The 25,174-nt window shown below is 47.2% G+C and overlaps 1 protein-coding gene and 1 long non-coding RNA gene across 4 annotated transcripts in view; one reads left to right on the forward strand and one right to left on the reverse strand.

Moving 5' to 3' along the window:
• LOC104862220 overlaps positions 1-14,228 on the forward strand; it is a 28,164-nt gene extending 13,936 nt beyond the window's left edge. Inside the window, exon 5 of the long non-coding RNA XR_780228.2 lies at positions 13,960-14,228. This is a non-coding gene — a long non-coding RNA (uncharacterized LOC104862220). The remainder of the gene's footprint in view (positions 1-13,959) is intronic.
• Pebp4 (phosphatidylethanolamine binding protein 4) overlaps positions 1-25,174 on the reverse strand; it is a 232,911-nt gene that overhangs the window by 68,684 nt on the left and 139,053 nt on the right. For all 3 annotated transcript variants that reach the window (XM_010624018.3, XM_010624008.3, XM_010624026.3), the window contains one exon: positions 19,695-19,793. In XM_010624018.3, coding sequence (XP_010622320.1) covers positions 19,695-19,793 — 99 coding nt within the window. The remainder of the gene's footprint in view (positions 1-19,694; positions 19,794-25,174) is intronic.

Here is a 25,174-nt window from a genome sequence, read left to right on the forward strand (position 1 = left end):
TTTGCAGCCAAATACCCCTGCAAAAGGGTTCTCAACCATTCCCACCAACTCTATGTGAGAGGATACTAGATGTTACTTTATTTTACTTTTTAAACAAAATTAAACTCAATTTATTGGTCACAGTTGGTGTAGGGAGAGGTAGATGGTTTCTTGCATCTGTTTGCATTTCTGACTACTGACTGCTAGCTTAGATTTTATTTTTTTCCTGGCTTTTTCTAGATACTGAGGATTGAATCCAGGGAGTACTCAGCTTCAAGCCCAGCCCCAGCTCTCTTTACTTTTTCTTTTGAGACTGGGTCTCACTAGTTGTCCAGGCTGCCATTGAACCTGATTGTCTTGCCTCAGCCTGAGTAGCTAGGATTACAGCCTACCACCACACCCGTTCATTTTTCACATTTTTATGTTGTATTTCTTTTTTGGTACCAGGGATCAAACTCAGGACCTTGTGCTTGCGAGGCAGGTGGCAGAACCACTGAGCTAAATCCCTGGCCCCACGAATTTCTTTTTTAAAGAACTTCTTAGGCTAGGGTTATAGCTCTGTGTTAGAGTGAATGCCTAACATTCACAAGACCCAACCCCTAAGAAAGAAAAAAAAATCCTATTTATGTCTTTTGCCCATTTAAGGGTTTTTCTATTAAGAAATTAATAGAGTTCACATTTATTGAGTGCCTACTGTTGGCCAGGCACTGTCCTCAGTGCTTCATGGACCATTTAACTTCCTTTACTCCTTTCAAGAACTCCATGAGATACACCGTTGTTATCTTACTGATTCATAAGTGCCTGTGGGTCAGGGACAGGGACCCTTTGAGAAATACATATTACATTTTTTTCAATGTGTTCATTGCCTTTTATCTTTGAATGCTTTTATTTACAGAAGTTTGAAGGTGAGATTAGATTGATCATTTATTTTGCTTCTGCCTTTGCATTTATGTATAAAATAGTCTCTTCTTATATTGAGGTCTGAGAGATGCTCATGTGTTTTTCATTCTTTAATGGCTTAATTTAACATTGAAAATTAGCATTTAATTATCTAATCCATTCACAATTTATTTTACAGTGGGAGAAAGAGCGTCCACATCTTCTTTTCACCCCAGCTGGATAGCCGGTCATTCCCAAGACACTTGTGGAATGATCAACCCCTTCTGTTTTAAAATGGACCTTTTATCACACTGGAATACTTTAATCTACTTCAGGTTTTTCTTTTATGTGTTGATAATATGTCTGTGTGTTCTTCATCACTACTTTTAAGTTACTGTGGTTTCACAACATATATTCATACCTAGAAGTAAAACTGCCCCATCTGACCCATTCCCCTTGTTAATCTTCTTTTACAAAATTTTATTGAATATTCCTTGAATATTCTAGAGTGTATTTTGGAATTACCTTAAGTTTCAGTAAAAATTTTATCAAATCCCTTTTCTATCAGCAAGATACAAATTAATGAGATATATGTATATATTCAATATTTCCTATTACCAATGAAAAACATTTTATTAAAATTCTTCACCTTTCTTGGGTAACATTTTTATCAATATTGTCCTTCCCTTATTAACATAAAATATAAATCAATTTATCATATTTTCTGAGCTAAAAGTCAACACATACACGTGTGTGTGTGTGTGTGTGTGTGTGTGTGTGTGTGTGTACCACGAAGGACTCCTAGGAGGTGCTGTTTGCATGCAGAAATGTGGGAATTTCAGACCATTTCTAAGTTCAAGAGGACAACTGAAGGAGAATATTTAAAATGGAAACAGTGTTGGGCCAATTCCAAAGGTCTAATCTCTAAGCCTAAAGCGCCCAATGTACTGTCGTGCAGGTGCAGTGGCATCAGCACACATGGGTGGTTTCTCGTTGTTAGAATCTGACACTGGCAAATCCAAAGAGCGATTAAAAGCAGTGACTCAGAGCGTGAGGCTGTAGCTCAGTGGCAGAGCGTTTGCCTAGCATGGGCAAGGCCCTGGGTTCCAACCCCAGCACTGCCAAATCGAAACCAAGATCAAACAAAGAAACAGTGGAATTTGGTAAGGATATCAGGCTCATGGTGTATAGATTCACATGGTTTCCTTGGCAATTCCCAAATGGAGTTTGTGTGTGTGTGTGTGTGTGTGTGTGTGTGTGTGTGTGTGCCATGATAAGCAGATGAGAAGGTTCCCTCAGGTGCTCTCTGTGCTGGCTCTGAGGAGAGGACACGCTGGCTATAACAGCCCCGTTCTCTGTTGTGCTCCCTGCTGCCTTGGGAAACATTCTTGCCACAGGCCAAGGAACAGCTCAACGGAGAATGTCAGCACCCCAGATGGGTACAGCTTGCAAGAGCCTAGGTGACCCTGCAGCCAGCTCCTCAGCTTACCAGGGGAGGGCATTGAGGCCAGCAAGATTAGTACTGTGATGCAAAGTCAGGGAGCACACGGTGGGTGGATTTGGTATAACTCTGCAGCTCACGGAGAGGCCATTAAGCAGAGTTTGGAACTTGGGGAAGACTGGCCAGGTGGTCGGGACTCAGGGAAGGGGCTTGCTGTTGCTGGTGGAAGGGACAACGCAGCACACTGTGGCTTTGTGAAAGAGACAAGACAGGAAGGGGAGACACTCGGAGTGAGCACACTAGGTGGGTGGTGACTGGGAAGGGTTGATGCTAAGAGGGACTGTGGTGCTCTGGGTACAGGGCCAGGTCCCCCTCAGTGCAGAAAGGAGGAGAGCTGAGCCTTTCCCAGCGGGGTGGGAAACTGGGGCAAGCGCCCTGGGAGGACTAGGAAACGAGAATGTGGAATCGGGTGCTAAACTGTGTGGTACAGACTGGGCACCAAGTGGGAGGCCAGAGAAGGGACAGGGCTTGGAGTCTGAGCACAACGAGAAAGAGAGAGAGAGAGAGAGAGAGAGAGAGAGAGAGAGAGAGAGAGAGAGGAGAGAGGGAGCAGCACCCAGAGAGAAAGGGTGCTGGGTGTAGTAATCACGTTTGTTATTTTATGATGCTTTGATGCCCTCCAGGGCTTGCTAGTTCCTAGAGACCATAAGGAGTGTGCCAGTGTAGGCACAGCAGCCAACCCTGATCACCTCTCATCTAACTCTCAAGCACTGAGCCGATATTCCTGCTGCTCCACACCACCCCTGGACAGGTGCCAGGCAGCTGGCGACCGTCCCTATAGCCCAGAGCCTAGAGACACAATGCCAACTGGCATCCTAATCTTGCTCAGATTCGCTTACCCTGCCCTGTGGTTCCTTCCTGTGGGAACCGTAGTAAAGGCTCAGGGCTGCTGTTTCATCTCACCCTTCTGCTTCCTGACCCACCTTGGGGCTTCCCTGAGTGGCCCTGCAGGGCAGGTGTGGCAGGGCAGGCCTCCTTCTCTTGGAACTGCTTCCAAAGGCAGGGCCCTTCCCAAGTCTCTACTCAAATGCAAACCTAGGAAACCCAACAGTCTAGGAGGCGGGGCAGCCAACCCCCTGGGGGCTTTGGGTAAAGAGGAAGGCAGGACTGCAGGGAGACAGTCTTGGGTGTGGTTCCTCTCTTTCCTTTGACTCCCACCATTGCTTGGGGGCCTCTTGCCAGCATTCCCAGATCACTCCAATTGGTCTAGGACCCCTCCCCTCGACCCTGTAAGTGAGCCTTTCAGCCAGACCTTTGGAGGCTTTATGCTTTCCCCGCTATTAAGGAAATGTAGGCACCTCTGAAGCCAATAGGGGAGATAATTTGGGAGCTGGGGATGGGAGGATTGGAGACCTTTTCTGGAATCTCTAAAGCTGGTTCTCAGCGGGGCACAGGTAAGACTCACAAAATACAAGATTTTGATTTTGAAAGACAGCGATGAGAGATGGGGGTGGAGCAGGCAGAGCAAACTTTCTCTTTCTTCTTCCAGGAAAGATGCTTCCTGTGCCTGGGTGTTCCTGGAGCTTTGCTTCATCACTCAGGGGCCACACTGGGGCCACCAGCCATGGGCTGGACGGTGGCTTCTCTCATTCAGCAAGGTTGGGGCAGGAAGCGGAAATAGCAGTGTGTTCAGGGCTCAGGTGCGTCACTGGGAGCTTCTGTGACCTTGGGTCTCAGTGTCTTCATCTGTCTAATGCGGGCTAGGACAAGTCAGATCTTCCAGCTCTGGGGTTCTAGGCCATTCTGAAGCAGCGAAGAGTCCTGCTTCTGTGCTGGCAGCCCTGTCCCAGCTGCAAGCATGTGTAGCACCCTTTACTCCTATTAGCAAAGGAACATAAGTCCCTTTTGGGGGGCCCTCCCAGTCATGTAGTGTCCACGCAGGACGGCTTCAGCCTGTCTCCCTGTGGAAACCACTACTCAGACCGCAGGGGACAAAGGACAGAAAGGCTCTGGGATGACAGTCACTTTTATTCCCTGCAGTGAGAGCTGGCCACATCAGAGTGTCCTGTCTGAGGAGGGGCTGCAGAGGGCAGCAGATGCTTCTTGGAGCCACCTGCAGGGCCCTAGGTCCTAGAGAGGATGCCAAATTTTTATGTATGTCTCGTAACCTAGGAATAGTCCGGAAGTTGGTTGCTTTTGCCTTCAGAGATGAATACACATCCCTTTCTTCACTCTCCTTCCTGCCTATCCCAGTCCTACCCAGCTTCGATACTGTACCCTCATCCACGTTCAAAGCCTGCTCCATACCCTCCTTGCACACTGTGGGCAGGTGCTGTGTCCTGACCTTCCTGTGTCCCCTAAGACCTAGCAGAGCACAGAACTCCTGGCAGGTGTTGAGTGGATATCTGCTGACTGTAAGATCACACTGCAGAAAGGTTAACCCTGTGAGAGCAACCTTCTCACCCCAGAAAGGAGACAGGTTGCAGTCAGGGGACAATTAAAAGGCACACATCACACCGATGTGCATGATCTCATTGGTCTCATTGATCATGGTCTCATGCATGAGTCTTGAATCAGTCCAGTGAGGTGCATGGTGTCTTTGCCTCGACAGACTGGCATTCATGAAGGGTCATAACTGGTCGGGTCCACTTGGTATCAGTATCCCCCTCCTTCTGTAGCACCACACTGCCTTCTGGAGCAATGAGGGCCCTGCTTTCTGGCTGCCTGGATCTTCCAGGAGGAACCTGTTCCTGATGTGCAGCAGACAACAGAACACCCTTGGGGAATGGGGACAGTGGAGGTTAGGGTTAGGGTTGTCATAAGGCTTTCGGCCCTACCACCTTGAGGCCAGTTCCAAGGAGATAAACATTTCTTTGGGCTAAATGTGTTCTTAGGGCAAAGGCAGAACCCGAGCTCACCTCCCGGGAAACAGTTTTGCAGAACCACATGTAGATGGGCATTCATCTACACACACACACACACACATGAATGGGGACAGTGGAGGTTAGGGTTAGGGTTGTCATAAGGCTTTCGGCCCTACCACCTTGAGGCCAGTTCCAAGGAGATAAACATTTCTTTGGGCTAAATGTGTTCTTAGGGCAAAGGCAGAACCCGAGCTCACCTCCCGGGAAACAGTTTTGCAGAACCACATGTAGATGGGCATTCATCTACACACACATACACACACACACACACACACACACACACACACACACACGCAAGCCTCTGTACCGAGAGCTGCGGCAACATGGCTCCGAGCCACCCTGGCCCTCCCCCCACCAGCCCTGCTCTCCCTCCTACCCTATATGTGCAATCTTGTGAAAACTCCACCACTCTTAAGGTTAATAAGGCTCATTTGCTTAAGATAGCACCTGTTTCTATGGTGACTCCTGCCACCCAGAATCTGTTCATCAACGAAGACAAGAAAACGGTGACTTCCACCCTTTTTGAAAGGAAAAAGCTAATTCTTAGCCAACGCCTTGACAGACCAGCAGCCCAAGGAACTCTGGGCATCTGTCCTTCCACCCAAGCTAAGTCCCCACTCCCAGCCCTCCCCACCCCCCACCCCACAGAGTGGGCAGATTTCTCCTGCGCATGCTGGACGACTCCCTCCTCACCATCCCTGGGTGCCGCAGAGCTCACCATGGGAGGAGGTACTTTCTTGGCACTCTAGGCCACTGGCTATCTGTTCCTCAGCCTCTGATTGCACCCTAGTTCCACTGGGGTCTTTCGGGGCCAAGGCTGGCAGAAGAGTCCAGGATGCCTCCGCCTTCTCTCAGCCCCCCTGCCCCATGCTAAGCCTGCCTGTCACCCTGGCTACCTGGGTTCCTGCTGCTGTCCCTCACACACCTGCTGCTGGGGAGCTTGTCCTCCCTGTCTGCAGGAGGCTGCTGGCTTACTCTCGCTCCTAAAATCACAACTGTCCGTGCCTCACCCCTGTTCATTGGCCCACTCTGGTCCTCCGTGGTCTGTAGTTGTAGTTTGCAACACCAGCCTGCTATGGGCCCCAACTGCGGGTCACAAATCACTAGGGAAGTAGGTTCCCAGGCAGGTGTGACTAATAATAAAACGCCAGTGAGTGATATACCTTTTTTAAAAAATGAGAGCATCTTCCACGTTCTCCCTGTAATAATGCCGCTCTCTCTCTTGCTGGCGTTCTGAAACGCTTTGTTGATGGGGAGAGTGGCGCACAGGGAATTGCACGGAGCTTGGAGCTTGTTTCACGTGTTCCGAGGCCCAGGGGAGCCGGTTGTGCTTATGAACAACATTCATGCAGAGGAAAGTGTTGAGGGCTGCCAAGTAGAGGATCAGGCACGGAATCACAAACTACCGGAGCTCGGCGCTGTTCCCCAAATCTACTTAGCCGTCTCGGTCTGCAGGTGAGATGATAGAGATCCACCCAGAGGCAGAGGCTGGAGCAGTGCCACCCAGCTGGCAGGAAGCCTAGGGGACAAGTTTTTGGAATCCTGGTCCCAAACTGTTTCTGAAGCTTCACCCAGTCCCCACTCAGATAGCTGGCTCCTTGTGGCCTCTGCGGCACTGCACAGCCCTGGTCTCCTGTCCTCTCTCAGAACAGTGCTTGGCTCAGGCTCATTTATGAAGCCCCAGCACATAAGAGCCAAGCTGGCCCAGCTTCTGGGCCAGCCCCTGGCAGACAGCAACTCCTTGGACATCTCTAGAGACAACCACTCTGCCAAGAGGCAGCAATAAATACCATAACCTTATTGCAAAGCCAGGCTCCTGCCTCAGCCTCTCCTGGGAGTTCCAGCCTCATTTCCATCTCCTACTTGGAGATGCAAACAGCACCTCAGCACGAGCAGATCTACAGAGCTTCAGATGCCCCCCACCTCCCACACTGCCTAAACTCTAATGCCCCATCTCAGTAAATGGCAACTAGCTCTAGGAGCCACCCTGAGACCACCCTTCACTCTCCATGTCTAACCTATCAGGAGATCCAAAAGGTCCCAAAGCTGTCCCCTCCATGTCCTCCCTTGCCTTGACACAGACCACTATCCCCTCTTCCTAAAGAACAATTTTCTCTTATGGCTGGCTGCCTGCTGTACCCCCACAGCGGTCACGGGGAGTTCGAACCCCAGGCTCAAGTCATCCAGGAGTCTGTGTGCTGCACTCCTTGCCCAGACCTGGATGAAGCTCCCACACCCAGGTGTACCACGTGCCCCTCCTCTTCATCACGGTAAGGGTGCCGTAGGTGAACCGTACCCTCAGTGTGCTTTGGGTGCACCACACAGTACTGGGAACTAGCAGGGCAATGCCGTACAGTGGATCTCTAGGACTTAATCAACTTGTATAACTGAAACTTTAGAACCCCGGAGGAGCAGCACCCTACTTCTCCCTCCCACCTCGGTGCCTCGCTGTCCCTCTGCCCTCGGCTCCTGTACACTCCACCTGGACCGCTGGGCTCCAGCCACACCAGCCTACTTGTGATTTGGGACATGCCTGGCTCCTTCCTGCTCTCCCTCTGCCTAGATGCCTTCTAGGTTGGTCGCCTGGTGGGCTTTACAGAGCACAGCCCCCCTTCTTCTCACCTCCATAGTTCTCAGACTTAACTCCAGCCCAACACTCCCCACTCTGTACCTCAGCCATTGATTTTCTCCCTCACCAGGCTCCTTAATGGAAGGGATCTGACTGTATAAACTTACAGTTTGCAATGCCTGAATGAAACCCACAGCCTAAAATGTGCTGAGCATATGCTGAATGAAGGAATGGATGAAGAAATGAATGAACAGAGGTGGTCTCACCAGCATAGATAAAGGAGAGCTATGATTCTTCAATGATCTACAGCCTCCATTCTACTGATGTGGCCTAAGATCATATTAACTGTCTTACCTCCTGTATTACAGTTTGACAATCTATTATTAGCTTAAAAATTAGGATTTAAATTAGCTTAAGAATTAGTGAAAACTCTTCTTAATCTTCTCCCTTCATGAACCTCTGATATGCCAGATCTTCCCCATTCTCTGTGCGTGCAATGGGCTTGGGACCTAAATATAGAACTTCAGATCAATCCCCATTAAAGTTGATTTTTGTCATGCAACCCTATCTTTCCGATTTACCAAAATGAGCTGTTTCACATTACCCACTGCATTAGCTATTCCTTGAAATAGTTTTGTGTGACCCTACAAGCTTGGTGGGCATCTTGTCCATAAAAATGTTGAACAAAGTGTGACTCATGCCAAGATCTTGTGCATGTCACCAGCAGCCGACTTTAAGATGGATATGAAGCCATTTGTCACTACTCTTCAGAACTGGGTAACAAGCCATAGCCTTCCCTCCACCTGCAGCTTCTCATGGCACAGGTGGTCTAATGCCTTCCTCCACCCAGCTGTCCTGAGCTTCTGGGTGTTTCTGAGTCCAGAGGGTCAGTGCATGTGTCAACAAAGGAAGGGGTCTCCGGTGACTTGTGTTTCGTCAGCTTGATATTCACTGTTTTCTGTTGTCTCAGACAATCCACTTAGGCAACTTTAAAAATTTTTTGATGAGGATTAATATTACACTCAAGAGCTCAAATTTGGGAATCCATATTTTCCTTTTCCCTTTCTGAGATGATTTCATGATCACAAATCTAAGCTCTTTCTGGACCCTGAATGTATGGCTCTCCTGGAGATGATGACTCCTTTAAAGAAACTGCATGTTTGCACAGAGGGCTTTTAAGAAGAGGGGACAGAGCAAGTAAAGGTACCTAGAGGCTGCAATAGTGCAGAAGATGGGAGATGTCACAACTAGGTTGGTAGGAGGAGGAGACTATGGTATCTAGGGGAAGAGGGAGTAGGGGCCAAGGCTGCAAAGGCCTTGAGTGATACGCTGGAAGGCAGAACTCTGTCCTGAGAGACTGGGGAGCCACTCAGGGCTTCACATAGAAAAAGAATATGATCATGTTTAGGTTTTAGAAAAATTGTCCTCGGAAGGCTACTTTTGAGGGGGCAAAATTATAGGAGAGGAATCAGCAACTTTTGCAATAAGAGCACAGAGATGAGAGATAAGGGCCTCAGTTAACTCAGCCACCTTGGCTTTTAAGTCTATATTTTTTCTACCCTATCAAATATTAAGCTTCTGGTTATGCAGTTCCCTTCCTGAAATCCAGTCTCTTATATCCATTGACCTTCTCAGGCTTGCTCGTAATTCAAGGATCATCTCAGCTCCTATTTTCACCATGAAGTCATCACAGAGTGATGCCACCTCCATTTTATCCACTTGCACACCCAATCTTTATCTATTTAACCATCCATCTACTCACTTGTCCATTGATCCAGCCAACCACTCACCCATCCATCCACTCCTTCATCCATAATTGATTCATCTGACCATCCATCCATCCATGAATTCATCCATCAGTGCATCTACTCACTCATTCATCTATCCGTTGACCTATCTATCCATCCATTGATCTACCAATTTCCCAACCATCTATCCATTCATGGATACACCACCCATTCACTCATCTATCTAGCCATCCTTCATTCCTCCCTTAATTCTCTTACCCATTCATTCCTCGTGCCTTCTCTCACTCAACATTAGCTGAGGGCCTCTCATATTCTGAGTATTGTGCTAAGTGCTGAGGATATAATAAGAACAAGGCACAGTTTTGTTCTCCAGAAATGTATAGTCTATGAGGAGGAAGAGACTCAAATAATGATAGTCCCATGTGACAAGGGTGCTAGGTGAAGTGTGGCTGACTGTGGCAGGAGCACAAATAGAATTATTAGAGCAAGGTGGAGGTGACATCTGAAGTGAGTCTTAAAAGAGGAGAGGTTTCCCCACCAGGAAAAGGAGTGTGTGTTCTCAGTTCTCACTTCTTCTTGGGTCTAAAGGGCCAGCAGGAGCTGACACCAAATCACTGAGTATTAGTCCCTAGTTATTCTCTGTATGTTGGCCTTGTCTTTCCAACTGGGAACAAAGAAAAACCTAACAGGTACTCATCACGTTCTTTATAGTCATATAGTCATAGTGCTGAGCACAGGGCAGGTTACACAGTTGGGCCTAACACTTCCCACTTCAATCTGATGCCCGCTGGTGCTTTTTTCCCTCAAGGTCTTTTAAGCAATAACCACGTGGGTAGCTCGTTCTCCTGGCCAGGCCCTGTCCTACCTCTTGGGAGGGAACATATGCTCCTGACCACCAAAGACTCAACTTTTGAAGCTAACTGTTCAAGACGTAAGGTGGTAGAAGATGGAAAGAGTAGAAAACCAGTATATATACAGAAACTACTCAGTGTTGGATGCTGGGTGGCCAGTGCTTTACAAGCCTCACCTCAGCATTCCTGCAAGGTCGACGTTGGTCTCCCTGCACACAGATGAGGAAGCAGACCCATGGACATGAATACTTTGTTCACAGTATGTTGGAAAATTTATCTCTGGGTCCATGCTGTGCTTGAAAGCCTTGGTTGGGGCTATGCCATGGCCGATGTAGAGGGGCCACCAACCTAGACCACACCGTTGATACTGGCACAGCCACCTGATAGCACTGGCAGCTGGGCCTGAGCAAGTTCTCATGTTGGCCATACCTGGTAGAGGGTGTAGAATACATAGGCTGGGTGTGACTCAGGTACTGGGAGCTTGGTCATCAATGTGGTGCACTGAGGTAGTGAAAGCTTTACTCTTAAAGTAGGACCTGGTGGAAGGTGAAGAGGGCATGGGGTGTACTGCCTTCAGAAATGATTAATTTGATTTGGTTCCTTTGAGAGCAAGTTGTTGTAATAAGAGCAAGCTTGATCTCTGAATCTCTCTGGCTTCCTATCTCACCTTGTGGTCTCTTTCACACGTGATCCCACCACTGTGATGCCACTTGCTGTGAGGCCCTCAGCCAAAGGCAAACAAATGAAGCTTCCTAATCTTGGGCTTTCAGTCTCTAAAACTGTGATCCAAATCGACTTCCTTTCTTTACAAAGTAGCCAGCTTCAGGCATTTTATTATGGCAACAGAAAGTGAACGAATACAGGCAATATGGCCTTATGAATATGTGAATAGGTTTTGGGTTAGAATCTTGGACATGTTGCATACCCTCTTTAGGCCTCAATTTTCTTATTTCTATTACCTACTCCTTAGGGCTTTTATGAACATTAAACAAGACATTGCTATAAAATGTAGCACTTGGTACGACACACCAAGTGTGTCAATGTTTATTCTTATTTTCTCTCTCTCCTTTCTTTCATCTTTCTTTTTTATTATGAGCAATCTTGACTGTCAACATGATTGTCTTCAGGGATGCCTAGGAGATTAGTAAAGCACCCTTCTAGGTGTGGCTGGGTGGGGCAGGGGGTTGGCACCTTGGAGACTATGTTTGGTCCCTGGTCTCTTCCTCGCTGACCCTTCCTGCTCTCTCTGCCTCCTGCCCACCAAGAGGGGAGCAGCTTTCCTTCACTACACCCTTCCACCATGATGCTTCTGCCTTGGAACCAGTCAACCATGGACTGAACCCCCTGAGACCGTGAGCTGAAATAAACCTTTCCTCCTTTAAATTGTACAGAGCAAGTATTTGGTCACATCAACAAAAAGCTGATAAATACATCCTTATTCTTAAGTATTGTTGTGGTTTATATATTATTTACCTGGATTAAGCTCTAAGAAGAGTATCTCTGGCCAGGAGAGGAAAGATAGCAGGTGGGGCCAACTTACTGGTTATAGACACCTGCTGCCTATACAGGGGGAAGTTCCGTCGGTCACGCGAGGGTAGCTACTTTCAGTGAAAAAGAGCTGGCTCCTCTAAGGGACATGTGCTCAGTTCTTAGGCAGTTCAAGTTCTCAGAGGGCTGAGGATTTATCTCAGTGGCATCGCTCCTGCCTCACAAGCACTAGATCCTGAGTTTGATCCCCGGTACCAAAAAATAAACAAACCAAAAACAAGTGCTTAGAAACTTCTTCCTGACAAGGAGCCAAAACTTGCTACCTGCTACCCACGGGTCCTGTGGTGTCCAGTGGAGGTGGCAGCTCTCACCGCCCCCTGTGGAGGCTTCCACAAATCTTCAAAGACAGCCAGTTCTGCTCTGTCCTGTGGTGGCTCCCTCTTTCTGCTGTGGTTTCTAGAGAGCCACACTCTGCTGGTAATCTCCCTAAGGCTGGCCAGCAGCCCTTGGAAAGGTGTGGCCAGGACAGATGACATCCGACCGAGCAGACACAACTTTCCTGAGATTGTTCCCCTTCAGAGTCTGTAACGGCCCCGCCCCAGGCCAACCCTGTTGCTTCCTCAGAAATTCTGCCAAAGGTTGGTGATTGAGGCCCAGGGGATGGGGACAAGCCCGGGTTCCTTACTCGAGGACAGCAGGGGACTGGGACTGTTGGTTTCTGTTGTATCCATTTCACAGGGTGTCAGCTCTCCCTGTCAGAGCTGAGGTCAGAATGGGGTGAGCAGGACTGCGCTGTGGTGTGTGTGTGTGTGTGTGTGTGTGTGTGTGTGTGTGAGAGAGAGAGAGAGAGAGAGAGAGAGAGAGAGGGAGAGAGAGAAAGAGAGAGAGTTTTTTTTTTGCCTGATCCAGGAATTCTCCTGGATGGCAGAACTGGTTTCCATAACGACTTTCTGATATAAACATATTTGATAAAAATAAGTTAACAGCGGAGCTGCGGTGGAGCACAGATTCTCAGAGTGGAGAGAGAGAGCACGCATGCGAGAGAGAGCAAAGAACAACATTTTCTATTTCTCCCTTCCCAGTCAGCTTCTCCATATTTGCTTGCCTTAAACCACCAAGTATATTTGTTTACCGTATTATGTGTACACTGGCTCTCCCCCGTCTCCCTGCACCCCTTTCTCCTTAGTTACCTGAAACACTACAGTATGTATGGGATAATATGATAAATTCATTTCTAATTCACTGCATTATCCCTTGAATATTTTAATGACTCATTGAATGGAGTAAAAAAAAGCTATTTCAAATGAACAATTATGCTACATTAGTCTAAGGGCTGATTATATTTAAACACGGCTCACATGGATAACAGGACAGAACGACCTCAGCATAGGAGAGCTAATTTGGCTCTTATCTCCAAATGATTTCATACCGCAAATTACCACAAAAACCTAAAGGGCTTTAAAAACATTTGTCAAAAGATAATATTCCACTTTGTAGCAACATTTTATTTAAATCATTTTGAACGGGAGTGAAGGCATCTCTGGGTAGGACAATGCCAGTGGAGTGGGGACTGGAAGTGATAAGGAAGTGGCGAGGGATGCTAGGGGGTTGTGGAGAAAATAAAAGCAGAACTTACTTGGGAAGCACACAGGGACCTGGCTATTGCCTTGGCTGTGGTTTGGGATGGCTCAGGGTAGGGAGTCTGACCTGGTCCCCAAGGTCGCAGGGCAACACCCAGAGGGGGAAGGCAATGACGGCCCCCACCTCCAGGCCCAAGTCCTACGTCCACTAAAGCCAGCCTGGGTCACGCCGGAGCCCCTGGCTGGGCCTGAATCTACCTAGACCTGAAAGACCAAGAGGTGAAGCCACGCTGGGCAAGCTGTGGAGTTTTTACTTGGTCAGACCTGAGTCCAGCAGTCAAAGAGAACTGTGAAATCCTAAGTAGCTGCTGTGGCCTGATCTCAAAGTTGGGGGTGGTGGGAGAGAGAAACTCTTATCAAGGTCCTATCGTCGTATGTCAAGAGCCGTCGGCTCACAGATCACGGGGGAAGCAGATGTCACAATCGTGCCCACTTTTTAGGATGAAGAAACCGAGGCTCGGAGTGTCCCACCTGGGCATGATGGAGCCTGGAGACGACCCTGGTTCATCTGAGTCGAAAGTTCAGGCCTGCCCCCTGCCACATACAACCTGATTTCTGAGCAGAGCCACCGCCACAGCGTTCCCACCAAACATTGCTCTTTGGGACCGTGGTTTCAACCTGTTTGCTTGGGGAGTATAAACCATGCCTTTCAGTTGTTTATTACTTTTTTTGTGTGTGGCACTGGGGATTGAGCGTAGGGCCTTTGCACTAGACTGCATCCCCAGACCTCCATATGTATATATATATTTTTTTCTTTTTTTTTTGAGACAGAGTCTCAGTAAGTTGCTAAACTGCCTAGGCTAGGATCCAACTTGCTATTCTCCTGCCACAGCCTCTGAAGAGCGGGGACTTATAGGCATGGATCACCACACCCAGCGTGTTCATTTCTTACAGTGTACCCTCCTTGTGCAGGCCAAAGCGTGTGTGGATAGCAGCGCAAATACACAGCAAGGTTGAAAATGCAAGTCTCAGTGAAGAAATGAATATTAACCCTGTGTCTTTGGTTTGCCCTTTTCATCTCAATCGGTGGCCCTGATAAAGATTGTTTATCCTGTTGATTATCAGTGGCTGGGATTCTGGGTATCGTAAAAACACACACACACACACACACACACACACACACATTGAATCATTATTTGTGCATACATATTTAAATTTGTAGGATCTGTGGGCTCCATTGATTAGGAGTGAATATAAATGTGCTGCTTTCCTAGTGCCTCTCTCTAGGAAGGCTGGTGTTTGCATATGGAATTTCCTTTTTCCTTGCCTCTTCCCTGAAGAGAAAGGATTTGCATCAGTTTTACAGTTGAGAAGCCACGGTTTCCAAGAGGTGAAGCCTCTTGCCCAAGCTCCTTCAGGAGTGGGACGAACACTCAAACACAAGCGTCCTGACACATGCTGATCATAGAACTAGAAAGCAGGGTGCTACAATGTTTGGCCTATTTATTGGGTTTTCCATTTGTCTTATTCACCTAATACACTCAGAGGTCTTTAAAAACGACAACAACAACAACACTCTAATTATAGAAAAATTCAACGCCGTAGAAAAGTAGACAGAATAATGACCCCTTGGAGGTCCTTTTAATTCTACCCGGAATTGGCTGCATTTACAGCTGCCAAAGGTTGAGGGCACTGACTGAAAGGGTAACATGAACTTGCTGGTTCCTTTTCTTTCTTAAAACAAAAAAGATATTCAGGGGCAAATTTTAGAATCATTGACGGTTTCTAGGAAGATTTTCTTTTTTGGAAGAAAAAAGGTACTCTTGTCTCCTTAATTGTTCTTCATGTTCTTTGTCACCAGTCATGATATTCTTTGTGGAAAGTATTAATGTACCACCTTCCTGTGTTCAATATTCCCATTAACAATAAAAAATCTAATGAAAATATCTGTATGAAAAGCCCCGAGCACTAATTTCAGAGACAAATAGAAGGGGGAACCAATAAGTGCTTCTTCTGAAATGAATGATGCAAATTAATTGATATCTTAATTAGGCTTCAGCATGAAGATTATTATTTCGACTGAATCTGAACTGAAAAGCTTCTTTAAGGAAACGCTGAGGGTGCAGCACTGCGGGAGAAAGATGCCCCCTGTCCCTGCCCTGATAGAAATCTCTTCTGCTCAGTGGGAGAGTTTCAAAGGGGACCAAGAAGGATGTGGAACAGCTCAGTCTCTGTCTGCCCTGTCTGGCTGGATTTGGGCACTGACACCTCGTCTGGTTCCTGAGCCCATGCAAGCCCACAGGTCCAAGAAGCTCCTGTCCCCGGCCTACCCCTGGGCCCCCTAGAACCCTAGAGCCCTGTGCCAAGCAGTACTTTCCCTTCGTTTTGTTTGCACTGTGATCCCAGACTCTGGAGCTACTGGGCTTGGAACAATGACGGTAATATAACAGCAACTGCGGAGAGCTGACTAGAGTGTACAGCTGTGTTCTGGGTGTGGTTCTAGGCACTTGGACTCAGTCAAGCTTCACTCCAACAATGAGAGGCAGAGACTGCCAGTGTCTCTCCACTGTACAGGTGAGTCTGTTGAGACACAGAGAAGTTGAGCAACTATTCCAGCGTCACACAGTTCATAATGGTGGATCTGGGATTTGAGCCATCCTGCTCATGTATATTTGCTGAATTAAATAACCAAAAAAGATGCTACGAAAGCCTGGTCCCTACTCCTGGACAGCTCTCTTACTCCTAGTTTTTTATTTAAGACTCCTGCAGGTCTAGAGCCCTATCCTACACTGCAGATCTATCTCTAGGGGTGAGAGGGGGCTCCAGATCTTTCCCAGTTTCCTAAGACCTTCATTTGCGCTCTTCTCTTTCTGCCTGCATAGACTTTCCAAATGTTTCCCCTACTGAGGGGCTCCCGTGGCCACGGCCTGGTCCACCACCTGATTAGATCTGACACCCTAGTATCAGGGCCAGCTTGAGCTCCACCAAGTTTGTCTCCATGGCCCCGGGAACTGCAGGGTCATTGTCATTCAATGACTGCCCTGATGTTGCTGTGTGCTCCACTTCGGAGAATGCCCGGGTAATGATGATTTACGGGGTTCAAAATGCTGACCGCGTGCATGGATTACCAAGATAACACTCGTTGGGGAGGGCGCCTGGGAAGTCTCTGTCCACCCAAGGTGGTTGGAGATAGAGCTCTGGGAGTGGGCTGGGGGTCCCTACCTCAGAGGAGGGGTACATGGTGGCCCTGTGAGCCCACTAGCTTCCCCTGGCTATAGAATGGGTCATGCTTGATTGGCGAAAATTCCCAAGGTGTTTTCACTTTAAGGAGACTCCACAGATGGGAGATTTGCCAACCACTAAGGCATCTGGTACTGCCCCATAGCCTCCCCGCAGCTGCTGCCCCTCCAGGATGTTTGCCCAACACGGTACTGTGTTCTCTCCACACAGACTGAAGTATACACTCGCCAGGGCAGGCAGGGTACCCAGAGATCTGCATCCCACCAAGCTTGCCGGCTCAGCCCCACCTTGTTATGGTGCAGTGGCTCATGCCTGAAATCCTAGCATTTGGGAGGCTGAGGCAGGAGGGTTACGGCGAGTTCCAGGACAGCCTGGCTACATAGTGAGTTCAAGGCCAGTCTGAACTTCATAGTGAGATCCTGTCTCAAAATAAAAGCAAGTTGTGATGGTTGTATATTATTATGCCCAGTGACTACTGGACAGTAACTCAGACGGAGCCATCTGGCTGCAGTGAGCACTGATGCACAGAAAGTTTTCCTAGGTTCAGTTTGAGCACGTGCTTCCTCTGGCTGAGGCTGGGGACCTGAGATCTCAGTGGAGAGGCTCCACCATTTTTATAGCTGGTGGAACTTGGGGGACAGGTAGGCGGGCCACGTGGACATAGTAAGAAGAGCTGGGGCTTCCTGCTGGGTACCCAGACAGAGAGTGGGTGAAACCACAAGGAAACCGGAGCCTCCTCCTTCCAGAGTGGGAAGCCTGGGCTGCACCCAGGCAGGTGGCCCCGGTTAAGCTCTGAAGCTCAGCAGTCTTGCCCAACAGCTGCCACCTGTCACCTGCCACTGCTCTGCCTTTCAGCCGGGGCTGCTGGGGTGAAGCCCACGCTGCATGCAGAGCAGCTATGAGAGAGGTGTCCTGAGCAGGTACCAGAGCGAGGGGCGGGTGAGGTGGGAGTGGGGCTTTGGGATCTGAAGAGAGGCAGCATCACAGCTCCAAGGTCCCCTGCCTCAGAACCATTGCATCCACAGCTGCTCTTGCACTCCGGCCTCTGAACTGCCGAGGGGACCCACTCCCAGGAAGCCGAGTGTGCGCAGGAAAGGCTGTAAATGTGACCTTCCGAGCAACAACCCCTCTCGAGCCTTCCACACTGTTAGCCCCCAAGCCAGAAGACCGCAATGGCCTAGATGAGGACACTGACACCTGTGTGCCGGCTACTGCCCTCCCCGCCCCCTGCTGTGACCTTCCCCAGCTCTGCCCCTTACATGGCTCCAAAACCCCTCCCCAGCAGAGAGGCCCCTGCGGGGACAGGAGCCACGAGCTGGCTCAGGCACTGTTCAGAACGCCGCTGCTGGAGTCTCCTTTGAGAGACCAGCAGGGTCCCAGCCAGCCTGCAATAGGAAGGCTTCCTGGGAAGGGCCAGGGCGTGCCGGGCCAACGGTGGGTTGCCAGAGTAGCGCCCCGGCCCCATCCCCACTGTGGTGCGAGAGTTCCCACTTGTTAAGTCGACTGACACCCCTTCCTGCACCCATGTAGCTGGCAGGGGAGACACAGCCCTTGGGCCCACAGTTTTCGCAACATCTTCCAGAGCGCTCTCAGTGGACCATCTCATCGGAGCATGACCGGAACCACATAAAATAGGTAGCTTGGTTTGCAGATTACGGATAAAGGCAAAATACTCAGGGGGTGACAGCGATCAATGACTTGGTAACCAAAGGCAACCCAAAGCCGATCTGGGTTCCCACTGTCTTTGGTGTGGAGGCCTTTGTCCTCTCTTTGTCAAAGCCATCTGCAAGTTTACTAGGCACAGAAGATTCGTGAATATTTACAGGCTCCTGTGGATTCCCCCCAAAGTACATTGTCAGGCACTCATGAACAAAAGATTCTATAATTAAACAAGATTGAGAAACAAATGCATATTTTAAACAGCGTGGCCTCTGTATCTGTGAGTTCCGAATCCTTGGATTCAACCAATTACAGATTGGAGAATATATAAATTGTATCTGTACGGAACACGTACAGACTTTTTCCTTGTTATTATTCCCTAAACAATACAGGGCAACAGCTATTTACATAGCATTTACACGGCAGTAGGTATGGGTGAGCTCGTGATGTATTACGTAACAGCAATCCAGAGATGATTTAAAGTATTTGGGAGGATATGTGTAGGCTCTAAGCAAATGCTTTACCACTGCATGTAAGGGACGCGACAGAGTAGAGTTTGGTATACATGGGGCTCCTGGAACCCGCAGTCCCCCGACAATACCCAGGGATGACTGTGGATCGCGTTAGGAGAGTAAAATCTTGATAGGCCATTGAGTGAGAATGAGATCAATTCGGTTTAGCAGCAACTGTCTGTAGTAGAGCTTCCCCCATCCCCAAATGCTCCCGAAGCATCCACCAAATTTGTATTCCTCAGACCTGGTCTCAAAAAAGTGAGCCAGGAGCCTTCATAACTATCAGGAGGCAAAGATGAGGGTGGCTGTGTTTCCGTACAAGAAGGGGAAGTCAGCAAGCCTCCTCTGTGCCCCTCAACCCAGCAGGAGAGGCGACCCGAGGACAGCCCCGCAACAGTGCTGCTTCCTGGAACGCAAGGTCGCACGGCTCCCCAACCCGGTACTGTGCCAACGCCACGCCGAAAAAGCTGTTAAGCTCTCAGCACCTTTGTGAGCCAGTTCTCAGTTCATCGTGACCTCGAAGCTGACCGTGGAAGAGCACCTTTGACCACGAAGCAGCAAATATGAAGCTCTGGGGCTTCCTCTTGCTCCCCTCCTGAGAGCTGGATTACCAGCGCACCCACAGCCAGTCCTCGGACACTCGCTGAAACCCTTACAGTTCACTTGCGGGGGGCAATGACAGCCAAGTGCTGGGGGTCATCGGACACAGACGTCCTCGCTTATCCAGGCCTCCAGACCTCCCGAGGGACAGCTGAGATGGCACAGGGTGATTACCTTCCAGCCACAATCCCAGGTGAGTCAGAGGAGTCGCTGGGTCTGCTTACCTGGGTATCCGTCACCAGCCAATGTCTCCAGAATCTTGCTCTGGGATTGTACCTGCTGGGAACATCGGGATCCACCATCACCAGGATGTACTTCTCATCCTGCAACACATGAACCAGAAAGCAATGTGACATCATGGCCAGAAGTTTGGTAGGCGGGTCCCAGAGGAGAAGACGCTCCTTTGCCTTTATCCCAGCTGAGAATGACAGCCAGCCCGTCTCTTCCTTCCCAGCCTGTCTTGTCTTTCATGATATCCGTGTCATGTCACCCATTTATTCTCAGAGAAGTAAAGTCTGTTTGTAGCCAGCAGGACTCTTGGCATCTCCCTGATGAAGGAATAAACCTAAAGCATAAAGGAATAAACCTCAGCGCCCAGAAGCCCCTGGCACCATGGTATGTGCTAGGGTGGGAACAAAGAAACCTACAAAGGGCATCTGCCCTCTAGGAGCATCCAGTACAACTGGGGGGACTTGGCTATTAACTTAGTAAGTAAATGGGAGCGTGCTCTGTATCAGGCCCACCAGGATTCATTCACCCCTTACTAAGCATCGACTGAACACTTGTTATGTGCCAATCTATTTTAGATGACAGGAAGTCAACAGAACACGAGTCAGTCAGGCCCATACTTTCAAGAAGGTTTTATTTATGTTAGACTCAGATAATCAAAATAAATAGCCAAAGTCATGTCCGCTTGTGATGAGGATTAGACGAAAGTGAAATGGAGAAGAATTCCATGAAAAGCAAAGAGACCCCGTCGGTCTTCAGGTGGGGAAAGGGAGCAGGTGGCTTTGAGGAACAGAGTCTGCCGCTGTGGATAGGGCACACGGGGGGCTTAGAGAAGTGGGCCGCTGGGCACAGAGGGCTTCCTAGGCCTGAGAATGACAGAAAGAAATAGGTGGATGGAGAAATACTTCCAGGTAGAGTTAACAGGGTTTGCTGATGGGCTGGATGGTAGGACAGTGAGTAACAAGTGGTTGAAGACAGAACAATCGAGGATGACTTTTGGCTTTTGGCTTAAGCAACTGGGTCATTTAATGCCATAGAGAAGACTTGCAGAGGAGACTGTTTGGAGGGGGACAATGCACGTTCTGCTTTAGACCTATCAAACTCAAAATGCCTCCAAGAAGAGTCAGAGATGTCCTTTGCCTGGAGCAACAGAGTGATGGGGGTTGACAGGTAGGCAGTGGACCCGGGGAAGGATGAGATCAGTCAGGGGAAACTTGGGGAGTAAGAACTGAAGGAAGACTAGGATGGAACTTGGGAATTCAAGGAATAGAGAGAGGGAGAGATTGAGAACAGAGTTAGGAGAGCAGTCATGGTCAGGGTTACATAGAAAATTTCCTCCCAAATTCCCACATGTGAGGCAGGTGAACGGATGGGGGTACTATTCTTACCAGTGAAATTCATGCATTTGTGAGTTCAGCGGCTGAATGTGGTGTTAGGAGGTCGGGCCTGGCTGAAGGAGGTCACTGGGGATCCAACCTGGAAGGGTGCATGCTCCTTCCTGGCTCCTCCCTTCTCTCTGATTCCTGGCAGCCATGGGACAAGCAGCTCTCCTTCGCGAGACTCCTCCACCATGCCCTTCCTGCCCTGAAGTCAGCCATTAACTATGGAATGACACTTCCGAAACCATAAGCCAAAATAAATCTTTCACCAGTTGTAGCCACCAAGGATCACTAGCAACTTTCCAAAGAAGAGAAGTCCAGAGATAAAATACCAACTGTTGGATGTTAAGATCCAAAAGGAACCATGAATCACATATTGGATGCCATAAGAAATTAAATCAGAGACTGTGAAGATAAACCCAAGAAAATCTCCAAGCACTTAGAAGAAAAGATAAAGAAATGAAAATATTAAGATATGTGTGATCCCTGTGGAATCCAAGAAGGAGAAACAGAGCATAAATACAGTAAAAGAAATAAAACCACATATGGTTCCTCCTGTTCTTTCTTTCTTTTGCAAATGACACAAAGAAATCAGTTAAAAACTGAAAATAACTAGATTAACATTCAGTAAATTGTTAAAAAATGTACACAAAGGCGATACTTTCCAATATATTAATAATAGTCATAAAGTAGACTTAAAAACCCTCACCTGCAATTATAACAGAAATATGAAATATCTCAGAACTAACATGATGAAAAGTGCAAGACTTGGGTACAAAGTGGTGGTGGTGGGGCTACTTCTGTTATGAGAAGAACACTGAGCAACTGAGGAGAGATACTGCTTCTGTCTTGCCTCAGCCTCCTGAGAAGCTGGATAACAGGCAGCACTGCAATGCCCAGCTCATAGTCAGCTTTTAAACGGAAATACTTGTTTTACAAAATGTTGATAAAGCTTAAGTAATCTAACACATGTCTAATGAGAATCCTAAGTAGATGTTTTGGAAATTTCAACAATTATTCTAAAGCCCACAATGAAATTTTTAGAAGTAAATTGTAAAAGAAAAAGAATTAGCCAAGGTAATATTAAAAAAGATGAAACAGGGGCGGTATTGATTTTTCAGGTGTTAAAATATATCATAAAGCTACAGTCATTAGAACAACATGGTGTTGGGGAAGAAATAAGTAAAAGGAGCAAAATAGAAAACTCTACAGAGATTCTGGGGATTTAGCTCAATGACACTGCACTTGCCTCACAAGTACAAAGTTCTGAATTCAATCCCTGGGGGAAAAAAGCAACAACAAGAAGAAGAACAAGAGAAAATGAAAATCTACAGAGAAACTCAAGTTTTCTTTATATTATATTAAATGTATGACAAAGCTATTTCATACCAGAAAGGAAAGGATAGATTATTTTATTAATGCTATTGGGACAGCACACTATGAGGAATCAATAAACTTAGGGATCTATTTCTTTGAGACATAGAAAACTTCCATATTTAATATCAGAACAAAAAATCTTTAAGAACGGTTTTATTAGCATAATGTTAAATTCATACAATGGAATATTCAGAGTTATATCTTTATGTACAAATATGGGGAGCAGTTATAATATATCAGCATGTGAACCAAGCAAACCACAGAATATTGTGTACGACTCTCAAATGTTCAGAAAAACTCATTGATCTATTTATAGATATATTTGCATATGCACAGAAAATGTCTGGAGAAAACATACCAAACTGTTAACAGTAAATGGCACGAAGAAAAAGATTGATATACTCTCTCTAGATATAATTTTTTAACTTTTACATGACAAAAAAGCAAAATAAAATTCAAAGACAATAAACTGAGGGTAAATATTTGCACAGTCTATGACAAATGATTAATATTCTTAATATACAAAGTACTGTTTAAGTCAATAAGGAAAAGATGAATAACTCAGTGGAAGAATAGACAACATCAAAAGACAATTAATAAAAGAAGAAATAGCAATAATCAAGAAACCTGAGCAGATGCTCAATTTTATTAGTGCTAAACAACATTACAAATTTTTAAAATCCCGTCTTTCCCTTAAAAAATGGCCATATATCTTATCGAAAACGTTTATTCCTAGAGAAATGTACCCTGTGTTCTCACTGTCTTTTTAAAAAGGGAAGAAGACATAAAACAACCATCACACTCACAGCACCTTCACAGTGAGATGACAGAGAAACAGAAAATTAAAACGTGACTGATAATCACCAAGTCATGGAGTCGTTCGGAACCTTATTTTACATTGTGCTTTTTTCTGTAGTTTGATATTTCGGCATTGCTTTTATACTCTGAATAAAAGATTTGTACTTTGCAAAAAATTGTTTTAAAAAGGCCACAGTAAGAAGTCCCAGCATCTTCCTGCCCCGCCACTTTGAACCACAGTCAGAGGGAGTCTTCTCCATGACCGGCTTTCCTCCCTTCTCCTCCTTCCTCTCCCCCTGCTACACTGCCATCAGACTCCCTGCTTAGCGTACCCCAAGAGTAGTCTTTGCGGGTGAGTCTCTGTTGCATGGCCCTTTCTGAGGTTTGCCTCACAGATCACTGCTGTGGGCTGGATGTGATTCCCCACAGGTTCCTGCATTGCAGCTTTGGTTCTCATTGAGATGCGGGACCTTTAAGAGGCACGGCTGAGGGGAAGGTCCTTGGGTCACTGGGGCCCCAGTTATTCCCCAGTTGCTTGCTGGCTGTCTTATCATGTGACCTCTTGTTCCTGTCACGGGGGCAGCCACCCCCCATGAGGCTCTCACTTGAGCCAAGCATAAGTCAGCATGGTGCCCATCCTCATAGCCAAGACACAGGAATAAGTGATCGATCCTTTCAACAGCCAGTCAGGCTGCGGGTTTGGCTCAGGAGTAGTGTTTGCTAGGATGCACAAGGCCCTGGGTTTGATCCTTAGTGCAACAGGCAAACCGTGGAGTCTTCACCAGATATTTTCATATTTATTGCATGTCTTGTTTCTTTGGGAGTGTCGCGTGGACTTTGTAAATGCCAGGCATCCACTTGGTACCATGAATGTTGTTTTTACTGTAGCCTGGGGCATCTTAGCTAACCTTCTCCTTCCTGGCTTTTTGCTAAAAATGAAGAGGCTGAGCTCGATAATCTACTCTCCTTCTGCTTTTAACATCTATTTGATGGATTCTGAAACTCCTTGACATAATGTGAAAGTCAGCCTGCCTGTGTGATCCAGGAATCTCACTTCTGGGGATTTGTTCAAAAGAGTTAAAATCAAGGTCTCAAAGTGATATGGTTTATATCTAAAGTGTCCTTCAAAAGTCTCACATTAAGAGGTGGAGGGTGGTTGGAAGAGGTAGGTCACTGTGGGTGTGACCTGGAGGAGTGCTTTTCCCCTCCAGCTTCCCCCTTCTCTTTGTTTCCTGGCCACCATGGCATGAGCTGCTTTTCCTCTTTCACCACGGAGCCAGGTGACCATGGACCGAGCCCACTGAAACCGTGAACCAATAAACCTCTCCTCCTTTAAGTTGTGCTAGCAGGTATTGCACGCCAGTGACAAGGAAAGCTAATGCCGCACGCTTCTATGCTCATTAACCAAATATACCCATGCCCCTTGACTTGCTGTGGGGTTACATCTTGATAACCCATTTTATGTTGAATGTATTGTAAGTTGAAGATGCTTTATTACACCTAACCCACTTTTAGCTTACGCCAGCCTAGCTTAAAGGTGTTCAGAACATTTACACTGCTCTGTCACTGGACATCATGAGAGAGTACTGTACTGCATATTACTAGTCTGAGAAAAGGTCAATATTCAGAAATCAAAGTAAGATTTGTAGTGAATATTTACCACCTTCATAACATTATAAAGCTGAAAAATCCTAATTCAACCAGGGACCACCTGTATATACAATAGAATACTATTAAGCCCTTTAAAAAAAAAAGGGAAATAAATACTGAAATACATGACAATGAATGAACTCTGATGGTATTGTGCTAAGTGAAATAAATTAGCCTGAAGGACAAACTTTGTGTGATTGTACTTAGATATGCTACTGAAACTAATCAAACCCACAGAAACCGAAAGCAGGAGAGTGGTTCCTTGGAGCAGA

This window comes from Fukomys damarensis, unplaced genomic scaffold (genome assembly GCF_012274545.1).
Source record: "Fukomys damarensis isolate Sample0158 unplaced genomic scaffold, DMR_v1.0_HiC HiC_scaffold_18, whole genome shotgun sequence".
Taxonomy (NCBI): Eukaryota; Metazoa; Chordata; class Mammalia; order Rodentia; family Bathyergidae; genus Fukomys; species Fukomys damarensis.